At 42.6% G+C, this 22,585-nt stretch overlaps 1 protein-coding gene across 1 annotated transcript in view; it reads right to left on the bottom strand.

Moving 5' to 3' along the window:
* The window catches only part of LOC147106123 (voltage-dependent L-type calcium channel subunit alpha-1C-like), a 531,473-nt gene that overhangs the window by 390,602 nt on the left and 118,286 nt on the right, over nt 1–22,585 (bottom strand). Inside the window, exon 4 of the mRNA XM_086008919.1 lies at nt 8,307–8,503. Coding sequence (XP_085865045.1) covers nt 8,307–8,503 — 197 coding nt within the window. The remainder of the gene's footprint in view (nt 1–8,306; nt 8,504–22,585) is intronic.

Genomic DNA, 22,585 nt, shown 5'->3' with positions numbered 1-22,585 from the left:
AACAGTATTAGAAAAAATAATGGCACTAAAGACAGACAAATCTCCAGGACCTAATGGTTTTCACCCCAGGGTTTTAAAGTGAGGAAATTGCAGATGCTTTAGCCATAATCTTCCAAAGCTCTCTTGATTCAGGAATTGTCCCTTTAGAATGGAAAATTGCAAATGTAACTGCATTATTTAAGAAAGATGAGAGAGAGAAAGCAATATAGACCTGTTAGTCGAACAAATGTTGTGAGGAAGTTATTGGAATCTTTTTTAAAACAGTTTTTACTCATTCACGGGATGTGGGCATTGCTGGCAAGTCCATCATTTATTGCCCATCAAAAGTTGTCCTTGAGAAGGTGGTGGTGAACTGCCTTCTTGAACCACTGCAGTCCATGTCGTGAAGGTACTCCCACAGTGCTGTTAGGTGGGGATTTCCAAGATTTTGATCCAGCGACGATGAAAGAAAGACAATACATGTCCTAAGTCAGGATGGTGTGTGACTTGGAGGAGAACTTGGAGGTGGTGATATTTCCATGCACCTGCTGCCCTTGTCATTCGAGGTGGTAGAGGTCGCAGGTTTGGGAGGTGATATAAATAATCTATAATTAAGGACAAAGTGACTGAGCATTTAGAGAAATTTGAGTTGATTAGAGAGAGCCAATATGGATTTGTAAAAGGCAGGTCATGTGTAATAAACCTAATTAATTTTTTGAGGAAGTAACTAAGGTAGTAGACAGGGGAATGTCTTTGGATGCAGTTTATATGGACCTCCAGAAGGCATTCATTAAGGTTCCACATAAGAGACTGTTAGCTAAAATTAAAGCTCATGGAATTGAAGGCAAATTATTGACCCGGTTAGGAGATTAGACAGACGGTAGAAGACAAAGAGTAGGGTTAATGGGTATGTACTCAAATTGGATGGAAGTGACTAGTGGTGTCCCAGAAGGATCTGTGCTGGTGCCTCAACTGTTCACCGATTTATTAATAACACAATAGAGAGCCATGTAATCCAAGTTTGCCGATGACACAAAGATTGGTGAGATAGTAAGTAGTGTAAACAGGAGCATAAAATTATAAAGAGCCATTGATAGAATAAGTGAGTGGGCAAAACTGTGGCAGATGGATTTCAACACAGGTAAGTGTGAAGTTATCCATTTTGGACCAAAAAAGGATAGGTCCAAATATTATTTAAATGGTCAAAAGCTAGGAACAGTGGAGGTCCAAAGAGATTTAGGAGTCGATGTACACAGATCACTAAAATGTAGTAGCCAAGTTCAAAAAAAAATAATCAAAAAGGCTAATGGAATGTTAGCCTGTATAACTAGAGGGCTAGAGGGGAGGAGGTTTTGCTACAGCTATATAAAGCCCTGGTTAGACTACATCTGGAGTACTGTGTACAGTTCTGGGCACAGCACCATAGAAAGGATGTAATGGCCTTGGAAGGAGTGCAGGCGCAGATTCACCAGAATGTTACTAGGGCTCAAAGGGTTAAATGATGAGGAGAGATTACATAAACTAGGCTTGTATCCCCTGGAATATAGAAGGTTAAGGGGTGATTTGATTGAGGTTTTTAGGATTTTGAAAGGGGGGTGGAGGGGGGGGGGGCGAGTCTAGGACAAGGGGACAAATCCTTAAACTCAGAGTCAGGCCATTGAGGAGAGAGGTTAGGAAACACTTCTTCACGCAGAGCATGGTAGAAGTGTGGAACTCTCTCTCCCACAAAAAGCAGTAGATGCGAGCTCAATTAATAATTTTAAATCTAAGATCGATAGATGTTTGCTAGACAATGGTATGAAAGGATAAGATATAGATCAGACACGATCTCACTGACTGGCGGAACAGACTCAAGGGGCTGAATGGGCTACTCCTGTTCCTATGTTCCTAATATCTACATGCCTTCCTCTCTCTCCCTACCATAAATCCCCTAGTCTGGATCTGTTGTAGCCCTAAAAGCAAATTTTGTTTTGTGAGTCATTAAACTAAAGGATGTTGGTGCTTAGAAACTGAAGACTTTCCATTTTTGCCATCTGGAGTCAGGGTCAAGCACTCACACAGAGTAAAATGCCTTAATTCTGCCCCAACAATATGTCTTTGCCCCAATCTCAGAACAGCTCCCCCATTTGCACCAGTGTAACATTTTTTCCAACTCTAACACAAGCCATCTTATGCCCCCAGAGTGAGATCGCAAATTTTATACCAAATTGAGGCAATTTTGTGCTGTTGGCCCATGGCCACTAGCAACTGGGCTAGACTGCCAAACTCATTTTATGCAAGTGCTTTGAAGCCAGCAGACATAAAAGAGTTCAATCACATCAGTCTAACTGGATTTGAATCCAAAGTCCAGAAGTGAATCCAATCCACTATATCTGAAATTAAACATAATTCTATATCAGCTAGTGTCCACTTATTCTAACTAAATAAAACTCACTGCCTGTCATCTTGCTACTAAAAATGGCAATGACTTTATTTGCAAACAGGATTACTTTTGAGTTGCCAAGCTCAGGCAATCTTAATAAGTACAAGTTAACACAAATGCACTTATTTTATCCAATGCAGAAAGCAACTTTCTAAGTAAAGTTGAGGGGAATCTTTGTTTTGGTACCCAGTTTCTCTCTGGCATTGGTGTTTTCAAATCTGAAAAAATAGAAAGAAATGGTTTCATTGGCCCACTGTGTCATGACATGGTAAGACTCAAGTGTGTGTCCATGATCCTCATATGGGAATTCCAGATCTCAGTCAAGCTGTTGAAAAACATGGAATAAGAGAGTTAAAAAAAAAACTATTGTTTTGCCAAACCAGTGATTTAGTGAAACAGCACCAGCTTGGCAAACAAATGGTGACAAGTCCTGTAGGATTCCTGACAAAATAGGCTTGCCATTTATCATGATTGGTTTTTCTCTAGATTCCTAGGTGAAATACTTTCCATAATGTTCTACCTTCCAGCAGAGTAAAAGGAAAATGGAGATGGTTATCTTGGCCTGTTGTGAGCAAATCTGCATTTGGTCAATTGCAGAAGAGAACTAAAAATTAGCTATCCTACAAAAGCTCTCTTATGCTGGCTAATTAAACAGGATTACTGGTACCAGATTTTTCCATGTCATGCAGAACTTAACTATTCCCTTCCAGGAGGAAAAACTGTTATCAGCTGGTACCCAGCTGAATGTAGGATCAACAATAATATGGTCACTTCTATGTGGTGAATGTTTCATGGTGCCCAGAGCCCAAACTCAATATGGGTGCATTGTGTTCCTCCCAAACCACAGAGCTTAACTCAGTAAGCTTGAGTTGTGTCCATCTCACTCTAATTTTAGAAACCTAACTGAATATGAACGTTAAATTTAGATGCTTAATTCAATTTGGGCGAGTTGGCTTCTTTTCCCTGGATGCCAGAGCTCTAAGTAAATATGAATTTGTTCTGTCCCTCGTTCACCAATCCCAAAATCCTATTTCAATATAGCTGAATTGATTCACTCCATCCTTTCCCATGCACCCATCTCGATATGGGTGAGTGATTACCAACCTTTAACGTGCAAGACCTAACCCAAAAGCGTAACCAATATAGGATTTACAAAGCTTAATTCAGTCCTGATGGAAGTTGCCAACATTTCCATGTTAAATATATTCATTTTAAATTATTTAATCAGTAAATATTAAAGATTATGGGAGAAGAATTGCTCTGGTTGTTACATGTAACAAAATTGCAAAATTGTTCTTTTTGAATGCATTTACAATGTTACTACAATTAACAAGATTGATTCTTTCCCCACTGTACCATTAGTCTATTATAAATTCTCCATTCTCTTACAAAATGTCAGGGCATTATGATGTTGTTTGATGGGTAATTCTTTAACATCAAGAATCGTGACAGATCAATGTTTCCATTCACAACATAATTTGGAGCTCCTCTGATTGCTCAGTGGGTAACTGAATGATTTTTTCTGCCAGAGTCATACAGACCAAGAAGGTCCTAGCTTGATCGCTGATCCATGCTGAATTAGTTATCTCAACCAGAGCAATGGTGGGACACCACTATTGTTCTTAAGAGTCTTCAGGTTAGAAAGGTTTAACATAAAACAGTAATGGTTCCCACGACTGATCAATATTCAGTGTATTCAGTGACACCTGCTGGAAAGTGCACAAGTGTGGATATTGGTTGAGGATCGAATATTGAGAATCAGGTTTGGTTGTGATATTGTGATCAAATAACTTGCTGACATTCACAGGCTATGTTCATATTTGAAGAGTGCTGAGGTAGCAGAGGTTTATCCTCCTTTCCTATGGAAAACTGCCTAGCCCATATTTGGCACCTCCCCATGAAAGCACAGTTAAAAATAGAAACTCACCATACTGGGATTATGGGATATTATGGGTACACTTTTAAAATCGATCAGTCTATTGCATAGCACATTAGAACTTCAACGCACTGTGTCACCACATCAGACTTCATTCACCAAATCAAATATATTCCAAACAAACTACAGTGCTTCTAAAATTTTAGCATAATTTAATTCATTTTTACAGTTATTCATTTGCACTCAGCTATGTGACTCCTAATAGCAATGCCCATGCTTTTGTCCATCATAGCCTGCAGTGGAGTGAAAAGGAAACATAACTTTTTACCAGTGAGAGGTGCTCTATCTTTCTGAAGTACACAAACCTAGCAGCCCAGCTGAGGATAGATAGAATGCATCATTGTGCATCACAATGAATGGTCATCAGATTCAAGTATCACTCCTTCCTAGGAATCCTGTCTTTCTTTCTCTTCTCACCTCAAAGGAATAACCATCTTAGGAAGCAAGCATCTAAACTACAAGTCTGCTACAGGTGTAAGAAATATGTGAACTGTGTTTAACAACTTTTCATCAATTTCAGAACGTTTGATTATTTTAAATTGGAACTGAATAACCATGTTTTGATCTCAATTGTAGGAAAAATAATTAATATGGAATACATTGGGTCTTTAAAACAAAACAATTTCTGTATTTCAGAACAGAATCTTCTTATTCTCTTACATTGTTGGTTAGCAAATCTAACATTCAAAGTTGTCCAAATGATGTTCAATTTAAGCTTTTATTAATTTATCTTTCCAATTTTTTTTGCTGAATATTGTTGGAAATAACTTTATTATAAGGCACTAAAAAGAGATACTTTTTTTATTAAAGGTGTATGTCATACCAGCAAAATTTAGTTCTAATGGCGTTTCACTGAACAAATAGAAAGTAGCTATGGTGCAGTTATCAATGGACTGATACCACCTTATTGTAAAAAACTGAGCTGCCCCTATTTTGTTAATACCACCAAACAATCCCATGTGCTCTACATTAAAATTTTCTTTTTGTAATTATCCTCTCACATTCTTCTACTCTACTTTTATCTTTCTTACCTTATTCAGCATTTCTGTTTGCCTTTATTTAATTTTCTTTCTTTTGCCCTTTTCTGTTACTTTCTGTCTCCTTTACTGTACCTTGTCATTTTTTTTTGATGGGATGTAAATTTATTTTTAAAACAAGTTCTCACCTTTTTCCTCCTCTAAATCTCCCCGGGCCACACGTTAAATCCCTACTGATAAGGCAGTCCAACATCTAGGCACAAGGGCCTATTGCCACAGAAATTCCTTTTCTTTCTGTAGGAAAGCACTTAGAATCATAGAATTTTAAGCACAGAAGGTGATCATTCAGCCCATCATGCCTGTGTTGGCTATCATGAAAGAGTTATCCACTTAGTTTAATTCACCTGCCCTTTCACCATACCATTTTAATTTTTAACTTTTTCAAAGATTTATCCACTTCCCTTTTAAAGGCTATGATGGATCTTGCTTCCAGCACTTTTTCTGGCTGGGAATTCCATATCCTAACATCAATTCATTAAAAAAATGCCTAACCACTCCCTTTGTTCTTTTGGTGGTGATCTTAAATTTATGTCCCCTAGTTACTGACTCACTGACCAGTGGAAATAAATTTTCCCTATTTACTTTATCAAAACCCTAATAATTTTGAATACCTCTATTATATCTTCTCAATCTTCTCTGTTCTAGTGAAAAGAGCTCCAGTTTCTCTAGTCTGCTGATAACTAAAGTATCTCAACCCTGGTATCATCTTAATGAATCTATTCTGCATCATCTCCATGACCGTGACATTGTTTCTAAAGTAAGACACTCAAAACTGAACGCAATTTACTATCTGCAGCTGATTTGTTAAGGATGAGCGTTATCTCTTTGCTTTGGTACTCTAAACCCTATTTATAATTCCTAGGATCCCATATGCTGTTTTCAAACTAATCAGCTTGTACTGCCACTTTGAAAGATCTGTGTATCTGAATCCCTAAGTCTCTCTGCTCCTCCACTCCTTTTAAAGTTTTACAAATTACCATTTAGTGTAAACGTTATTTCCTTATTCCTACTGAGACACACTAGTTAAGTCTACATGGTCACTGTTCTATGCTTCTCATTGACAGAATTAAAAAATGTGGAAATGCATTATGTTATGAAATTTCAGACACAGTTCGTCCACTCTACCCTCCTCCGCACTCCTCCCCTTCCCCCATCTCCCCCTTCTTCCCCCCCACCCCCACACAGCCCAACCTCTTCTATTCTATTTTATTCTTTTATCACTTTTTTCATTCCTTATTTACTTTTACTTTCTGGCCTTTCACTCGATTACTTTGTGCTCATTATCTCACCAGATCTGTTAATTCCTAGAAATTGCAACACTTGTTGAAACAAGAACCCAACTGAATAATATAACCTGGTGGGTTGTGCTACTCACTGTTCTTGGACCTCAGATTCAGTTTAGTGGTGACATTACTGAAAGAAGTAAGTGTAAAAGTCTTGAACTGAGTGAAAGAGTGGCAATGAGAAACATAAGGTGGCAGAGATAGCTAAGCATAGAACGGCTGCAGAAAGCAAGGGAAACAGACAGCATCAGGAGTGCTCAGCAGCTAGGCAAATAGACAGCAAGCCAATGAGCGAGAAACGGAGCTGGGAAATTAATCTGAGGTATCAATAGAAGACAGAATTGAAATGGCAACCAGAAGTGTGAGAATTAGAAAAGGCAATGAAGATATGAAAAAGTGAGAGTTGAATAAAAAAAGGAGAGGATAGGGAAAGGAGGACTAGTAACAAGAGGAAATGTCAGGACAAATATAACAGAGGAAGTAAGATCAATGAAATAAAAGAAGAATCTGGTATTGGCAACAATTTTTGCTGTTAATAACCTAATCTCTGATAGAGGCTTGGAATCTAATTTCAGTACGGTGGTATCAGTCAAAACCAAAATAAATAGTAGGGACTGCTACTATTTATGGTATCAAGTATTTTTCAGTTGTAAAAAGCACTTATATAAAACACGGATTATTTTTTAATAGCACACTTATAATAAAAGTGTAAAATACAGTCAGACACTGCAATCTGCCTTTTAATTTACTTCCTTATCAGACTCAACATGCATTAAGCAGCAGCCATTTTTAAATGCTTTGGCCTAGAAATTGGGTTTTGGTCTTGCCAGGGCTGTAGCGCCAGAAAGTTTGTGCCAGCGGTAATGTGGCAGCGCGCGACGAAAATTCGGGTGCGCCGGGCCCAGACGGCGGCGGGCGCTAAAACCCTCCTTTAGCGCCTCAAAACGGGCGTGAACTTGGGTTTCCCAGCGCTAATCCCCCGCTGCGGCACCCGATGCGGTGCGGCAGGCGGGGGAACTGCAGGCCTCCTCCTCCTGTTAAGGAGGAGCTGCCTGCAGCCGACAACTGTCCGGCGGATTGACCCGACATCTGAGCCCGGCACCTCGGGGAAGTGCCGGGCTCGCATCAGACACTGATCAGGGCCGCAGGGGGGGAATGCAGGAGTCCGGGAAGGGAGGTGCGGGCAGGCGGCCGCCGGGAACGCGGCCGGCCGCCGCTCCACCTTTATGCGCCGGCGCACACTGGGGGAAGACTCTGTTGCCAGAGTCTTAGTTGCGCCCGCCACGGGCGAGGCGGGCGCAACTGAATTTCGGCTTGGGGCCGGGTTACCACGGCAACCGGGACGCTGCGCACACCGATGCCGTCATCGGTGCCGGCGCAGCGCTACCGGTGCAACGCCGATTTAGGGCCCCAGGGAATTTCTCAACTGGCCATAACTCCGGCGCTAGGCCCTCTAGCGCCTCAAATGCGGCGCTAAGCCTACCGAATTTCTAGGCCCTTGTGTTTAAGGTGAAAATGGCACAATTAGAGTCATTTTAGTGAATTTGCAGACAAGTAAAGTATGCCATGCACAAAATTATTGCAAAATTTACTGCATTTACCCTCCTCCCTTCCCTATTTTGTTGTTCAGTTTCTGTTGTAATACATACCCAGTATAAGACATCAGTCCACCCCTCCATGGTGATGCACTGAAATACGGTTAACATAGCAAAGGCAAAGTTATCGAAGTTAGTGATTCCATCATTGGGGCCAACCCATCCACTTTCACATAATGTTTCATTTGAACATCGGCGACCATGTCCAACATTTAAATTACAGGGTGCAGGTTCCTCTTCAGCAATTATTTCTGAAGATTAAAGAAGACAATAGGTTAACAATATGCATCAACTCTTTAAGGTAGTAGGTTTATTAATTACCTATAGGAAACCCTGATGAAATGCCACTGCACTAATCTGAGACTTATGCAATACAATTTAATTTCAGACTGGGTGACTCACAAAAATAACATTACAAGAAGTGTGTGTGTCACGTCCAGATGGATCACTAGTTGTGAAAATTAATAAAATGTTATATACCAATCTTGAAATTCTGTTCCTGTGATATCACCATCCACACTCATGGGGCGAATAATGAAGTCCTCATGCAGCATTACTGAGGCAGTTCAGTGTTCCATGCACTGTGTATGAATGAGCTGTCCTCAGCCCACAATGCAAGGTCAGTGCACTTAAATATTTTTCTGTTGCTGCTGGCACATAGTGCAAGACATCTTGGAACTGCAAAGGGTTGCTAGGTGCCAGTGGAGCACCAGCATTTATTTTCTGGCATGGAGGGGGGAGGAGACAAACTGGGTGGCCCTAGAGATAGGAAAGGGACATCCAGCCTCAAAGTACTTTTTTTGCTTTATGGGCCTGTTACATTGTTATAGTATCACATCGTTAAATGGAACTACTTTGGTATGGAACTACTTTGGTATGGTGTAGTTATATTGCTATGTGGCACACTGTGCACGGGCAGTGCACAGTGCAGCGTCGGACATCTTGTATCACTCCGCACCATGCGGCAGCACTGTAACAAAAGCAAGAATACAGCAAAGTAAAAGCACTAACTAAAATGAACTAAAAGTGTCTGTAATATATATAGTATATAAGGACACAAGGAGACACAACATGGTGGCAGCGGTATAAATGAGTACAAATTCTGCTATACGAACTACGAATAAGACAAAAAGTGATTTTATGAGCTGATTGTGAGTGCCGGTGTCTGCGGTGATTGAAAGTGAAACTAAAATGACGGCTGCCGCTGCACTGACTGTGCAAATGCAACCCCTCATGAACTGGGAAGCCGACGATATAGTAGAAACATAGAAACATAGAAGATAGGAGCAGGAGTAGGCCATTCGGCCCTTCGAGCCTGCTCCGCCATTCAATGAGATCATGGCTGATCATCCAAATTCAGTACCCTGTCCCTGCCTTCTCCCCATATCCCTTGATCCCTTTAGCCTTAAGAAATATATCCAACTCCTTCTTGAATATATTTAATGAACTGGCCTCTACCAGTGGCAGAGAATTCCACAGGTTCACCACTCTCTGGGTGAAGAAGTTCCTCCTCATTTCAGTCCTAAATGGCTTACCCCTTATCCTTAGACCATGACCCCTGGTTCTGGACTCCCCGGCCATCCGAAACATCCTTCCTGCATCTAGTCTGTCCAGACCTGACAGAATTTTATAGGTTTCGATGAGATCCCCTCTCAATCTTCTAAACTCCAGTGAGTATAAGCCCAATCGACACAATCTCTCCTCATACGTCATTCCTGCCATCCCAGGTATCAGCCTGGTGAATCTTCGCTGCAGTCCCTCCATGGCAAGAACGTCCTTCCTCAAGCAAGGTGACCAAAACTGCACACAATACTCAAGGTGCGGTCTCACCAAGGCCCTGTACAACTGTAGCAAGACATCCTTGTTCCTGTACTCGAACCCTCTTGCTACGAAGGCCAACATACCATTTGCCTTCTTAACCGCCTGCTGCACCTGCATGCTTACCTTCAGTGACTGGTGCACAATAACACCCACATTCCACAAGTTCAAACAGAAATGTGAGCTTACATTCAAAAGCTTCCTGAAGGGTACTACCAACGAGGAAAAGGTTAGTTACATTCTGTTGTGGACAGGAGAAAAAGGCCTAGATTTGTATAATAGCTGGAATTTGACTGAAGAGGAAAAGGAAAACCCAGCGACAATTTTTGATAAATTCAGCAACCATCTGGAGCCTAATTCCAATCACCGTATACACAGATACAAATTCCAGAGTCTAAGACAGGAACCCGGTGAAACAGCTGACAATTTCCTGACAAGGCTGAGAAATGAAGCCAGCAAGTGTAAATTTAAGGAAATGGAGGAAAGGCTTGTGGACCAGCTAATATGGGGGTCAGCGCATGTAGAGGTACAAAAAGCCCCGATAGGAAAAGAAAAGCTCGGAATAACAGAGGCTATAGATACTGCGAGAGCTCATGCAGCCATGAAGCAGCAAATGAAAACGCTGATTTCTCAAACAGCTGATATGCGGACGGCTTCTGAGACGGACAACAGAGTGGATGCAGTGAGAGAAAAGTGCAACACACAAAGACATGCACATGACAACGGGGGAAACATGAAACTAGAACTAGGGGGCATAGTCTTAGAATAAGGGGCTGCTCTTTCAAAACTGAGATGAGGAGGAACTACTTCACTCAGAGGGTGGTAGGTCCATGGAATATGCTGCCCCAAAAAGCTGTAGAAGCTACATCATTACATAAATTTAAAACAGAAATAGACAGTTTCCTAGAAGTAAAGGGAATTAAGGGTTACGGGGAGCGGGCAGGAATTTGGACATGAGTCTAGGTTCGGATCGGACATGGCCCTGTGGGTAGCGGAGCGGGCCCAGGGGCTGTGTAGCCTGATCCTGCTCCTATTTCGTGTGTCTAATTCTGTTAGATTCAGGAGATGGTTCTGTGATAGTAGATTGGCAGTTAGGATCAGATCAGCCGTGATCTTATTAAATGGCGGAGCAGGCTCGAGGGGCCGATTGGCCTACTCCTGCTCCTATTTCTTATGTTCTTATGTTTTTATGTGCAGAAATTGTGGAAGACCGCACGATTACACAGACAAGAGGAAATGTCCAGCATATGGAACAAGCTGCAATGCATGTGGCAAACTAAACCACTGGGAAAAGAGGTGTAGAATGAAGAAAGGAGGAACATACATCAAAAACAAAGGCGGACAGCAGAACCAGAGAAAGAAACATAATATACATGCCATGGATGAGCAGGATGATGATGATGATCACGACAATGCACTAAACATCGAAACCATAAAGATACAGCGTCACGAGATGTCCAGAGTGGAAAATGCTCCGAGGAGAGAATTGCACACCATCATCCAAATAAAAAAAAAGGTCAAAGGTCGGCCCACAACCATCAACTTAAAGTTGAAGCTGGACACAGGGGCTCAGAGCAACATTCTCCCATTGAGACTGTACCAGCAGATCTTTCCCGAAAACCTGAGAGAAGATGGCTACCCGAAAAGCGGTTGTTTAAAGGCAAGTAATGTCACGCTGACAGCATACGGGGGGAGTGAGATTAAACAACTCAGAATAACCTTTATCAAAGGGACACATAAAAGAAAGAACATCAACTGCATGTTCTATGTCACCGACACTGAGGGGCCAGCGATCCTGGGATTAAACAGCTGCGAGAAGTTGAGATTGATCTCAGTGCATCACGAGCTGACGGAAACGTCACTGAAGATAGACAGCAACACCCCACTGGAGAACCGCCCACAAATCAAGAGTAAAAAAGACTTGATAGACATGTATCCGGAATGTTTCGATGATACAGTGGGATGTTTCGGAGATTTCCAATACCACATCACCATCGACCCAGAGGTAAAGCCCATTATCCATGCTCCACGAAAAGTACCCATCGAGCTGAAGACAAAGCTTGAAAGAGAGCTAAAGGAGATGGAAGAAAAGAGAGTGATCGTAAAGGTCACTGAACCCACAGACTGGGTAAACTCAATTGTGGTACGAGAAAAGCCAAACGGGCGTCTCAGAATATGTTTGGACCCCAAAGATCTAAACCAGGCGATAAAGAGGGACCACTATCCCACCCCAAAGCTAGAGGAGATTACGCCATCACTGGCAGGAGCCAAGGTTTTCTCAAAACTAGATGCCAGAAATGGATATTGGAACGTGAAGTTGAATGAGGAATCAACAACACTGACAACATTCAACACACCATTTGGGCGTTACAAATTCCTGTGGCTACCATTCGGGCTAAAGGTCAGTCAAGATATCTTTCAACAGAAAATAGACGAGACATAGAGGCTGTGAAGGAGCTATAGGAATAGTTGATGATATTCAGATCTATGGAGCAGATGAAAGAGACCATGACATGCACCTACATGAGGCCATGAAGAGTACCAGGAAGGCTGGCATCAAGTTAAATGCAGATAAGTGCATAGTTAAAGTCAAGGAATGCCAATTCTTCGGTATGATTTATACACCAGAGGGAGTCAAGCCAAATCCAGAGAAGATTGCGGTGATTGCTGAAATGAAACCACCCAAAGACAAGAAAGAGCTGAGGAGTTACCTCGGCTTGGTCCAATACATGAGTTCTTTCATCCCACACATGTCGGAACATACAACAAATCTCAGAGAGCTATTGAAAGAAGACGCCGAATACCAGTGGTCTGAATCACACAAAAGGAATTTCAAACAACTTAAAGAACTGCTGTGCAAAGAAACAAGTCTGTCATATTATGACAGAAGAAAACCAGTCACTCTGCAAGTAGACGCTTCTACCAGAGGACTAGGGGCAGCTCTGGTGCAGGAAGGAAAGCCGATAGCTTTTGCATCAAAGGCCTTGACGCCAGCCGAGACGAGATACGCCAACATAGAAAGAGAACTATTAGCAGTAGTGTACGGATGCGAGAAATTCCATACATACCTATATGGCAGGCGATTTACAATAGAGAGTGACCATCGTCCACTAGAACAGATCTATAAGAAGAATCTGTGCAAAGCGCCTGCAAGACTGCAAAGACTACTTCTAAGGATCCAAAGCTATGACTTCATGCTTAAATATAAGCCAGGAAAGGAAATGGTGCTAGCAGATGCGTTGTCTCGATTGTCACCATATGAGAAACACGAGGTGGAGGGCCTAACAGTAAAAATCCACCACCTAGTGAATGTTACCCCTACAAAGCTCAGTCAAATCAGAGATGAGACTAGCAAAGATGAGGAGTTACAACTACTCACACAACAAGTTATACAGGGGTGGCCGGAGAGAATCCAGCAGGTACAGGCGACAATTCGTCAATACTGGACGATTAAAGACGATATTGCAGTAGAAGACGGTATTCTCCTTGCTGGATCGAGGATCATCGTGCCAAAGACGATGCAGACACAACTTCTCCATCTCATACATGAAGGCCACATGGGAATGGAGAAATGCAAGCTGAGAGCCAGATCAGCTGTATACTGGATAGGCATGCACAAAAATATCGAACAGATGGTCTCTGCATGTGGTATATGCCAGAAATACAGAAATGCACAACAGAAAGAGGAGATGATACCTAGTGAAATACCATCAAGACTATGGCACACTGTTGGGGCGGATCTCTTCATGTGCAATCAAGAATGGTATCTCATAGTGGCAGATTACTATTCCAAGTTTCCTTTTGTGAGAAGGATGAAAGACTTGAGAGCCACAACTACCACCAGGATTGCAAAGAGCTTGTTTGCTGAACAAGGAATCCCGGAAAAGGTAATCTGTGACAATGGAACCCAGTTCACATTGAGTGAATTCAGAGCTCTGGCAGAAAAATATGGGTCCAAAATAGTAACCTCATCCCCACATTTCCCAAGGGGACACGGGTTCATCGAAAGACAGATCCAGACTGTCAAGAGAACTCTCATCAAAAGTAGTGAGATGGGGGAAGACCAAGACCTTGCCCTCCTATCACTCAGATCAACACCACTGAAAGCAGACATGAAATCACCTGTGGAATTGCTGAATGGGAGGAAGTTTAAGACTACACTACCAGCAAAAATACATCCTCCCCAGGACCAGGAGGACTTCAGACAAAAGCTGGCAGAAGCACAAATCGTAGGAAGCAAACATTACGATAAACATGCAAAGACGCTACCAGAATTGCTGAATGGACAATCAGTGCATGTGCAAGACCCGGTGTTGAAAACCTGGAATCCAGCCAAGGTCATTGGAAAAGCTGATACTCCAAGATCCTACTTCGTAGAGACTGAACCTGGTAACCAATACAGACGGAACAGACTCCACATCAGACCTTCACCTGAACTGGATAAGCAGCAGACAACATCAGCAACATTGACAACACCAGCTACCACAAGCAGTACAACACCAGAAACAAGCGCTACAAATCAAACAACCATGAACATGCACACTCCAACTCCAAAGGCGACAGCAACAACAACGGGAGCGGAACACACCAAAACACCGCAGAGAGGAATGGTCACCACCAAATCCACAAGATGGAGGGACAACATCCAACCACCTGAGCAATATCACGAATAAAAAAAAAATCATGATTCGTTGTAGTTGATAATAGTTTAGATATAATAGTTGTTAATTTAAATTGTTAAATTTCATGTTTTAGTTTTTTGAGAAAGAGGGATGTTACATTGTTATAGTATCACATCGTTAAATGGAACTACTTTGGTATGGAACTACTTTGGTATGGTGTAGTTATATTGCTATGTGGCACACTGTGCACGGGCAGTGTACAGTGCAGCGTCGGACATCTTGTATCACTCCGCACCATGCGGCAGCATTGTAACAAAAGCAAGAATACAGCAAAGTAAAAGCACTAACTAAAATGAACTAAAAGTGTCTGTAATATATATAGTATAAGAACACAAGGAGACACAACAGGGCCTAACCTTCATCACCAACTGGGAAAGGACGCTCAGCAACTGGAGCCCTGCTCATGTGCTCCAGTTACATTATGGAGATGGCCCCTAGTTTAAATATTTTTGGGCGCAGGTTTCCATGTGCCCTTCATGCTAGCTAGCCACATAGGTCTACACTGAACCCATTAAGCCTCGGGTTTCTATGCCCGATAATATATGGCTCCAGCCAATGCATTATTGGCTCCATTATGTTACTAGAGCAGGACTTCATGATGTCAAATCAGGGAAAGTTGTACAAAAAATATCTATTCCCAGGCTGGCATTTGATAGCATGAGCAGACTGACAGACGTTCGTTAGTAAATGTACATATAAAGGCCAAATTTCCTTCCCCCCCAACGACCCCACCCCCTGCCACAACCGGAGATGTGGGGTAGCTACTTGGCTGTAGCTTGTCTATGTGCTCCTCAAATTTCCAACACATCAGTGCTGTGTCTTTGCTTACAACACAAAGTGGCACATAACCGGAAGGGAGCGCACCCAAAACAGCAGGTGGGTCCTCGTCAACATGAACAAAGGCCATGCTGTACATAGTTGGATCTGAGGACAAGGGGAATGGGCCACAGTAAAACTAGAAGCCTCAGGATTAGCACCATTCTTTTCGTTATTCTCTCTTTACTCACTCACTCACTTACTCAGTCATTCACATGCACATATTGAAGCAAACCAGGCTTTGATGATTTAAGCTCTGTTTCAGTAGAGTATTTCAGCTACCATTTTAATATATCTTCTGATTCTATTATGTCCCAGAAGAAGCTGCTGCAGGTCTCTTTGGTTCCCATAAAGTTAGCACTACACAGCTCTCACCGTCACTTCCTTCATCCATAGCAAACATAAGCATTAAATGTACATCTAGCTCAGGAGATTTAGGTAGCCAGTGTAAAGTGGTGAATCACAGAGCATGAGTGAGGAAGAGCAGATGGCACAGTCAAAGGAGGAGCAGCAACCTGCTGGCTGAAGAGCACCTCATGTGTTTTCTTAGCTGCAAATCCATGGGATCCGGATCTCACTGTGGCAATTTGGCAAAGTATTACCTGCTAGAAATGCAGAATGACTGATATTGCTGATATCCCCTTTGGCAGCTTGGAATGAATCAGCTCAGGGCTGTGATAACCTTCACAGCCACTGGCAATGCCATCCTAGTAGAAATTGGCTGAAGGTCAGATTCAAAGATACAATACCACTCTGTTGTTGCCTCTTCAGTAAAGTGGATTTTGCAAAAGCAGCTTGCCTCCAACATTTGATGGTAAATAGATGAAGCTCTGCTTATAGATATGGTTTAAATTATAAGAGCAGTCCACCTCTGATACAATCTGATATTTTGCATTCCTCTTTTCATCTTCATCTTCCAAATGACACAAAGAGAGAGGAATCCCCATTGTAAGGCCTATTTTCAAAATTATAATTACAGTAGCTAACATAAAGGCAAAAAGCTCAAAAAAAAGGAAAAATTTAGCAGTGAAAATAACATTAAGCACAAAGTGGAAGAAAAAATATGATTTTCTGATATTCATTTAAGGGCCGATCCTTTTCTGTCAACCAGAATGTGTCTGCCCCATCACCTGCTATCTATTGGCAAAATCAGCATTTATTCACTGGAAATTTCTTGTGTGTACATAGATTTAAATATTCAAATAAAACCCTCACCTGTTTTTGGTGAAAGCTCACTAGGCCTACCTTTAGGCCTAATCAGAAGTTCACATGTGACAGAGAAGGGACAAAGATAACCTGATAATTATGGAAAAGGTAGGTCAATTAACCCATCTTAATTCATCCATCCAGAGAGATCCAAGATTCTCCTAATTTCTTCATGCAATTGTTTATAAAAATTTCCAGAGTTTTTGCCTCCACTACACTGCCTGGAAGTCTATTCCAACCATATACACTTTGTGTGAATAATTTCCTGACATCCTAATCACCAAGGCAGTAATCTTGTGGAGCAGATCACCACCTTTCATAGATCCCGTCTGATTTTCATTCCAGTGAATCTGCTGTGCCAGATTACCACCTAGGCAGTGAAGACAAAAATCCACCCCACCTATCTGATGCCTCATTTCCAGGCTGAAAAGTTCAGTCTCTCCAGTCTATCCTTGTAGCTCAGCCTTTTTGACATTAGAGATTAGTCTCATTGCTCTTCTCTTTGCAATAATTTTGTGCATGGCATACTTTACTTGCCTTTAGCACTTGAATGTCAACCTTGTGTCTCAGTGACCAGAACTAGACTCAGTACACAAGGTTTACTGTTGACCAGAGCACTATACAATTTTGGGTTTGACTTTCTCAGAAATATATTCTACAGTTTTGGCTGTAAGGTTCAACATTCTATTGAATTTCTTAATTGCTGCCCATTATTCTTTGGATGTGTTGAGTCTACTAAGATTCTTCGAACTCTTTCGGCTTCATCTGTGGCTATTTCAACACCATTCATGGAGTACGTGTGTCGCTTATTTTATTCCTTTCTGCAATACTTTGCACTTGGCTGCATTAAATTTCACTTGCCATTGTTCTGCCTTTTTACATATTTTATTCAACTTTAATCTGTAATTTCTGAATTGCCTTCTCCTAATCCACTGCTGCTCCTAGTTTGGTATTATTTGCAAAACTGACTACCTTGCATTGAGTTTCTGAATCCAGGTCACAGCAGTGCTTCCAACACCGAGCCCTGGGCATGCATTGGTATCTGCCCCCCCCTCCCCCCCCCAGGCCACCAACTCTGATATAACTCCTCTAATGAGTAATCAATGTTTGCGACCTTTTAGCCAATTTCTTATCTGTTCCTTGGGTTTACCCTGAATCTCTATAGTGTTGAGTTTAACTAATAGCCTTTTCTGTAGAATGTTGTCAAGCACCTTTTAGAAATCTAGGTATACCAAGTTGTAGACCTTATTACAGTCCAGCTGTTACTTCAAGTTATAAAGCGAGGTCAGCTCAATTAAATATAATCTTGGCATTTCTGGAACATAGTATGTGATACACTGCAAACGTGCAGGGGTCAGGTGGCAGCAGCGGCTCTTAAAGGACTACTGGTTACCCTAAATGGGAGCTGGCCATTCCAAGATATTGCAATGGAGCTTCTTCTCTAGGAGTGATTGGACACACTCCAGTTAAGCATCCAGGATAGAGGTTACAGAGTGTGACCCAAGCCTGGGAATAGGTGAGGAGGACATTTGCCAGGCTATGCAAGGTTGCCATACTTTACATAAATTAACAATGTTGTCTTACAAGGTACCTTAATAATAAGAAGGGTACAGCATCACAGAGGGAAAATGAACAGCATTCTAGCAACTGTTCATCTACTTTTCAAATGCACAGATATAGCCATGTTTTATCAGGGCATGCTGCGTTGCTACCATCAAAATACATTTATCCTATAGTTTTTAAATGTGACAAGCAACAAACACCAAGCAGGGTGCCCACACAAGATACCTGCACACATTTAGGCATATATCAATTTGCTACTGGTTTCGGCACTTGGTTAACACATATTTTCTCTCATTCTTATTCCAACATATTTGTTTTATTAATTCTCAGGACATGGGCATCACTGGCAAGGCAAGCATTTATTGCCTTGTTGCCGAGAAGGTGGTGGTGGGCCTTCTTTTTGAACTGCTGCAAGATTCTTTGTAGCGGTTTGATACAACTGAGTGGCTTACTAGGCCATTTCAGGGGCAATTAAGAGTCAACCACATTGGTGTGGGGCTTGAGTTACATACAGGTCTGACCTTTTCTATTTGCTTCCAAGTGAAGGCCACACATAACGAGTGTCAGTGAATGCAGACAGGAACCAAGAATCACCTGAGTTGCGACCCTTGATTCTTAATGAAGAAAGAGCCCTGAAGATACAGGGTATAGAGACAATAATGAGAGTTTGGAACAGTGAACATGGAGTCTCATGACTAGTATCATTCTTTGCTTTTCATTCTTTAACTTACTCGTTAATTCCTTTACACACATGCACACACTGCATCATAATATACTGCATTCTCTTGCCATGTAAAGCTGTTTCAAGTGGAGCCTCACTGTTAGCATTGTAAAATAGATTTTTTTTGCTTCTCTAGATGCCCAAGAAAAGGACGAGCTTCAATAAAGCACATAACAGCACCTGTATCACCCACTGCTACAGTGGCAAGCACCAGCACAATTATATACATTCCAAGGGGGGGTCAATTAATGAGTTGCAGGCGGGAGTACTGGGTAAAGCATGGAGCATGAATGAGGAGGGGCAAGAGCATTACTGAAGAACCCACCAACTGCTGGCTGGATTAACACTGGAGAGGCATGGGAGCAGGAGCTTGCTGAAACTCTCAGCTGGTTGTACAAGCAAATCTGGAACAGGGGAAAGGGTCAAAAATATACTAAGTCCTTAAAAATAAAGCTTCAAGAGATTTTGGGTTCCCAAAGGTAACATGAATTGAAGGTTCTATACAAGAAATTACCTTTCATTATCCTGATATGGTTTTAATAAAATTTAGGTAGGTGAATGACAAACATTAGCCAAACATCCAGTTTCTTTGGTTCTGCTCTCCAAAGCTGAAGTTCAGGCCAGGTAAAAAAAAATTAATATTCAAAGCCAAAACCCCAAGGGGGAGAAATTGGGTATGTAGCGCCACCTATTAGCGCCTAAAGAGGGCAGTCAGTGGCTGTAGCGCCACTGGCCGTGCCTCCCGCGATATTCAGCGGGGGCGCTAATGGTGGTGTTAGCCTGTTGCGCTGCGCCGCCACCGATGACGTCATCGGTGTGCGCAGCACCCCATTCGCGATATTTGGTAGCGAACGCCGCTGTAGCGCCGTTCGCTACCCGCGCCCGGTTCACGGGGCCTTGCTGTGCCGGCAGTGGCGCAAGTTAAGGTGGAGGTGCGGGGCGGCCGCCTTTTTCGACGGCCGCCTGCCAGCACCTCTGTCCCCGGCCTCCTGACCACCCCCCCCCCCCCCCCGCGGCATTGCCGGCTGTTTCCCGAGAGCCCGGCACTTCTCCTCGGTGCTGGGCTCTTTTGCCGGCACTCGCGATCGGGGATCACGCTGGTGCAGGCCCCTCCCCCTTAACAATGGGAGGAAGGCCTGCAGTACCGCAGCATGCCGTGCTGCAGCGTGTGGCGCTGCGGCACGTTGCGCTGCAATATTCAGTTTCAGCGCCCTAAGAGGGACGCGGAGCGCCTCGACCCTCACCCCGTCTCCCTCTAGGGGCGCTGAAACTGAATTTCTGACGTTCGCTAATGCTCCGAACGCTGCGCAAAAATCAGCGCCCAGGCGAACTTGGCACCTCAACCCAATTTCTAGGCCCATATGTTGTTTCCCACAAAATTAAGTTGGTTTCTCCACATGTTTACAATGTTGTAAACCTAGAAGAAAATAGCACTTTAAACCAACAGCAATTAAATCATCACTGTCAAAAGATGGTTAAAGGGCGATACGTAAAATGTGCTTAATAGAATTAGTTCTTAATATACAGAATATACACTGAGTTGTCTGGCACATGATATTATAATACATGGCATTACTGAACAATTAGTGGGCAAATTCATTAACTAGCTGTGCTGCTTTTAAAGCTCATTGATCTTTTCCCTATAGGTCAAATCATCAGGTGAGATGTAAGGTTTTTGAAAATCAAACTAAAGTTTCTGTTAGGAATTGCATTTGATTTTGACAACCATTTTTATAGGAATACAATATCCACTTGTCTTTACAAATTCAATTTATAAACATTTATACAAAGAAAAAAATGGGAAAAATTCAGCTACTTTGCGCCTGCTGTTAGCGCCTCCGGGGGCACTAACGGGGCGCAAAGGGCTTATCGCCCGGGGAAGGTCGAAAAAAGCACCTCCTGAGAAATTCAGCGGAGCATTGCTGAGGCGCTACCTGATAGCGCCGTGCCCCCACCGATAGCATCCTGGGCCGCCGGCGATGATGTCATCGTCATGCGCGGCGACCCCTTACCGCCCGTCAGAAATGCAGCTGCGCCCCGCAAGGCTGCCACGGGCGATGTCAGCACCAGCCTCGCGGGATGTGAACCGGGCTGACTTCCGCTCGTGGGGCGGTATTTAAAGGGGAGTTGCGGCCATGAACCGTGCCGCCATTTTCTTTTTTTGGCTGACTTCCAGGTCGGCCTTCCGTGGGGTGCTGTAGCATGGTCCTGGCCGCAATCGCACAGCCCGGCACGGTGTCTCGGTACTGGGCTGCGGCCGCAGCATCACACCGCTCTGGTGGCCTAGTGTGGGCCATTGGAGGCCCTGCAGTGTGCGCAGCGGCCTTCCCCTTTAACAGAAGGGGAGGGGCACTGAAATGCGGCAGCGCGATCGTGCCCCGACATCGCCTTGGTTACTGCCCTACCAGGATGTGGAGTGCCCAAGATTGCGCTCCACTTCCTGTGTGGGGCGGTAAGCCGAATTTAGTGGCCGGAGCAGTATTCCCGCACTGGGCGCTAAATATCCGGCCTTAACTCGGTTACCGCCCCAAAACAGGGCTTAACCGAATTTCGTACCCAATGCCTTTCACAGAGGAATCATCTGTGATGCCAGCCACACATGATCAATAGAGCATTTAATCATCTTTATAACTTTAATTTCTGCTGTTAAACAGATATTTATCCCAGCATTTTTAAAGAATTAGAATTGCTTTTGCTGGAAGTCTATTCCGTATATTGTCTACTAGGGGGTGTGTGATGGCCTTTTGTTAATTTTACATTCCGTGACCATAGTCATCATTTTAAAGACATGCCCCCTCTAAATTTAATTTTCTCTAATGAAACTAGGTTCCGTTCTATAGATTTTTCTTCCTAATTTAGAGTATTGGATGCCAGAATCATTTTACTCACTCTTTATCAATTGGAATACTGTCCTGAAAGCTTATAGATTTCATAGTCAATCAATGTAAATTCTTGCCCTAATTAAAATGTTACCCTATATTTGGCTTGGTGCTTCTGAAATAAAATCCAGCCCTCAGATATTAAATCAATATATACTGCTTCAGAATTATACATAACCTTGTAGAATTCATTATGCTACCACTGAAAATGTCAATATGTGACTGTTGTAATGAAATATTAACCTCCTGTTCCTTTCCACCTCCACTTCCTGATAATTTTTCACAGTTCAGGTACAGCGATATTTATTTTGATCGATAAATGATATTAGATTTCAAACCGAATCAGATTACTTTTACTTACAATTTTTTGTTCTTTCTTTTAGTGAGTTCATTATGTTCATAGAAGAAGACAAATTATCAATGATTCCACCACTTGCACCTGCTACAATGCATATTGTTTTTCCAGGAGCCTCTGGCTCTTTACTAAAAACTTTGCCTTCCTTCCCAAATCTTTTTGCTCACTCAGCTGTTTAGCTAACATTTGTCTGAATTTGAGGTACGTGTCAAGTACTCCACTTTAAATAGTAACACACTACCCATTATACAGCTTTTCTAAATGAATACAGTTAGTTATATGTTGTAGTTTGA

The sequence above is a fragment of the Somniosus microcephalus genome, chromosome 16, assembly GCF_052327205.1.
Source record: "Somniosus microcephalus isolate GS21.2 chromosome 16, FLI_Smic_1.0, whole genome shotgun sequence".
NCBI classification, from domain to species: Eukaryota; Metazoa; Chordata; class Chondrichthyes; order Squaliformes; family Somniosidae; genus Somniosus; species Somniosus microcephalus.
This window is presented reverse-complemented; position numbering and strand designations above follow the sequence as displayed.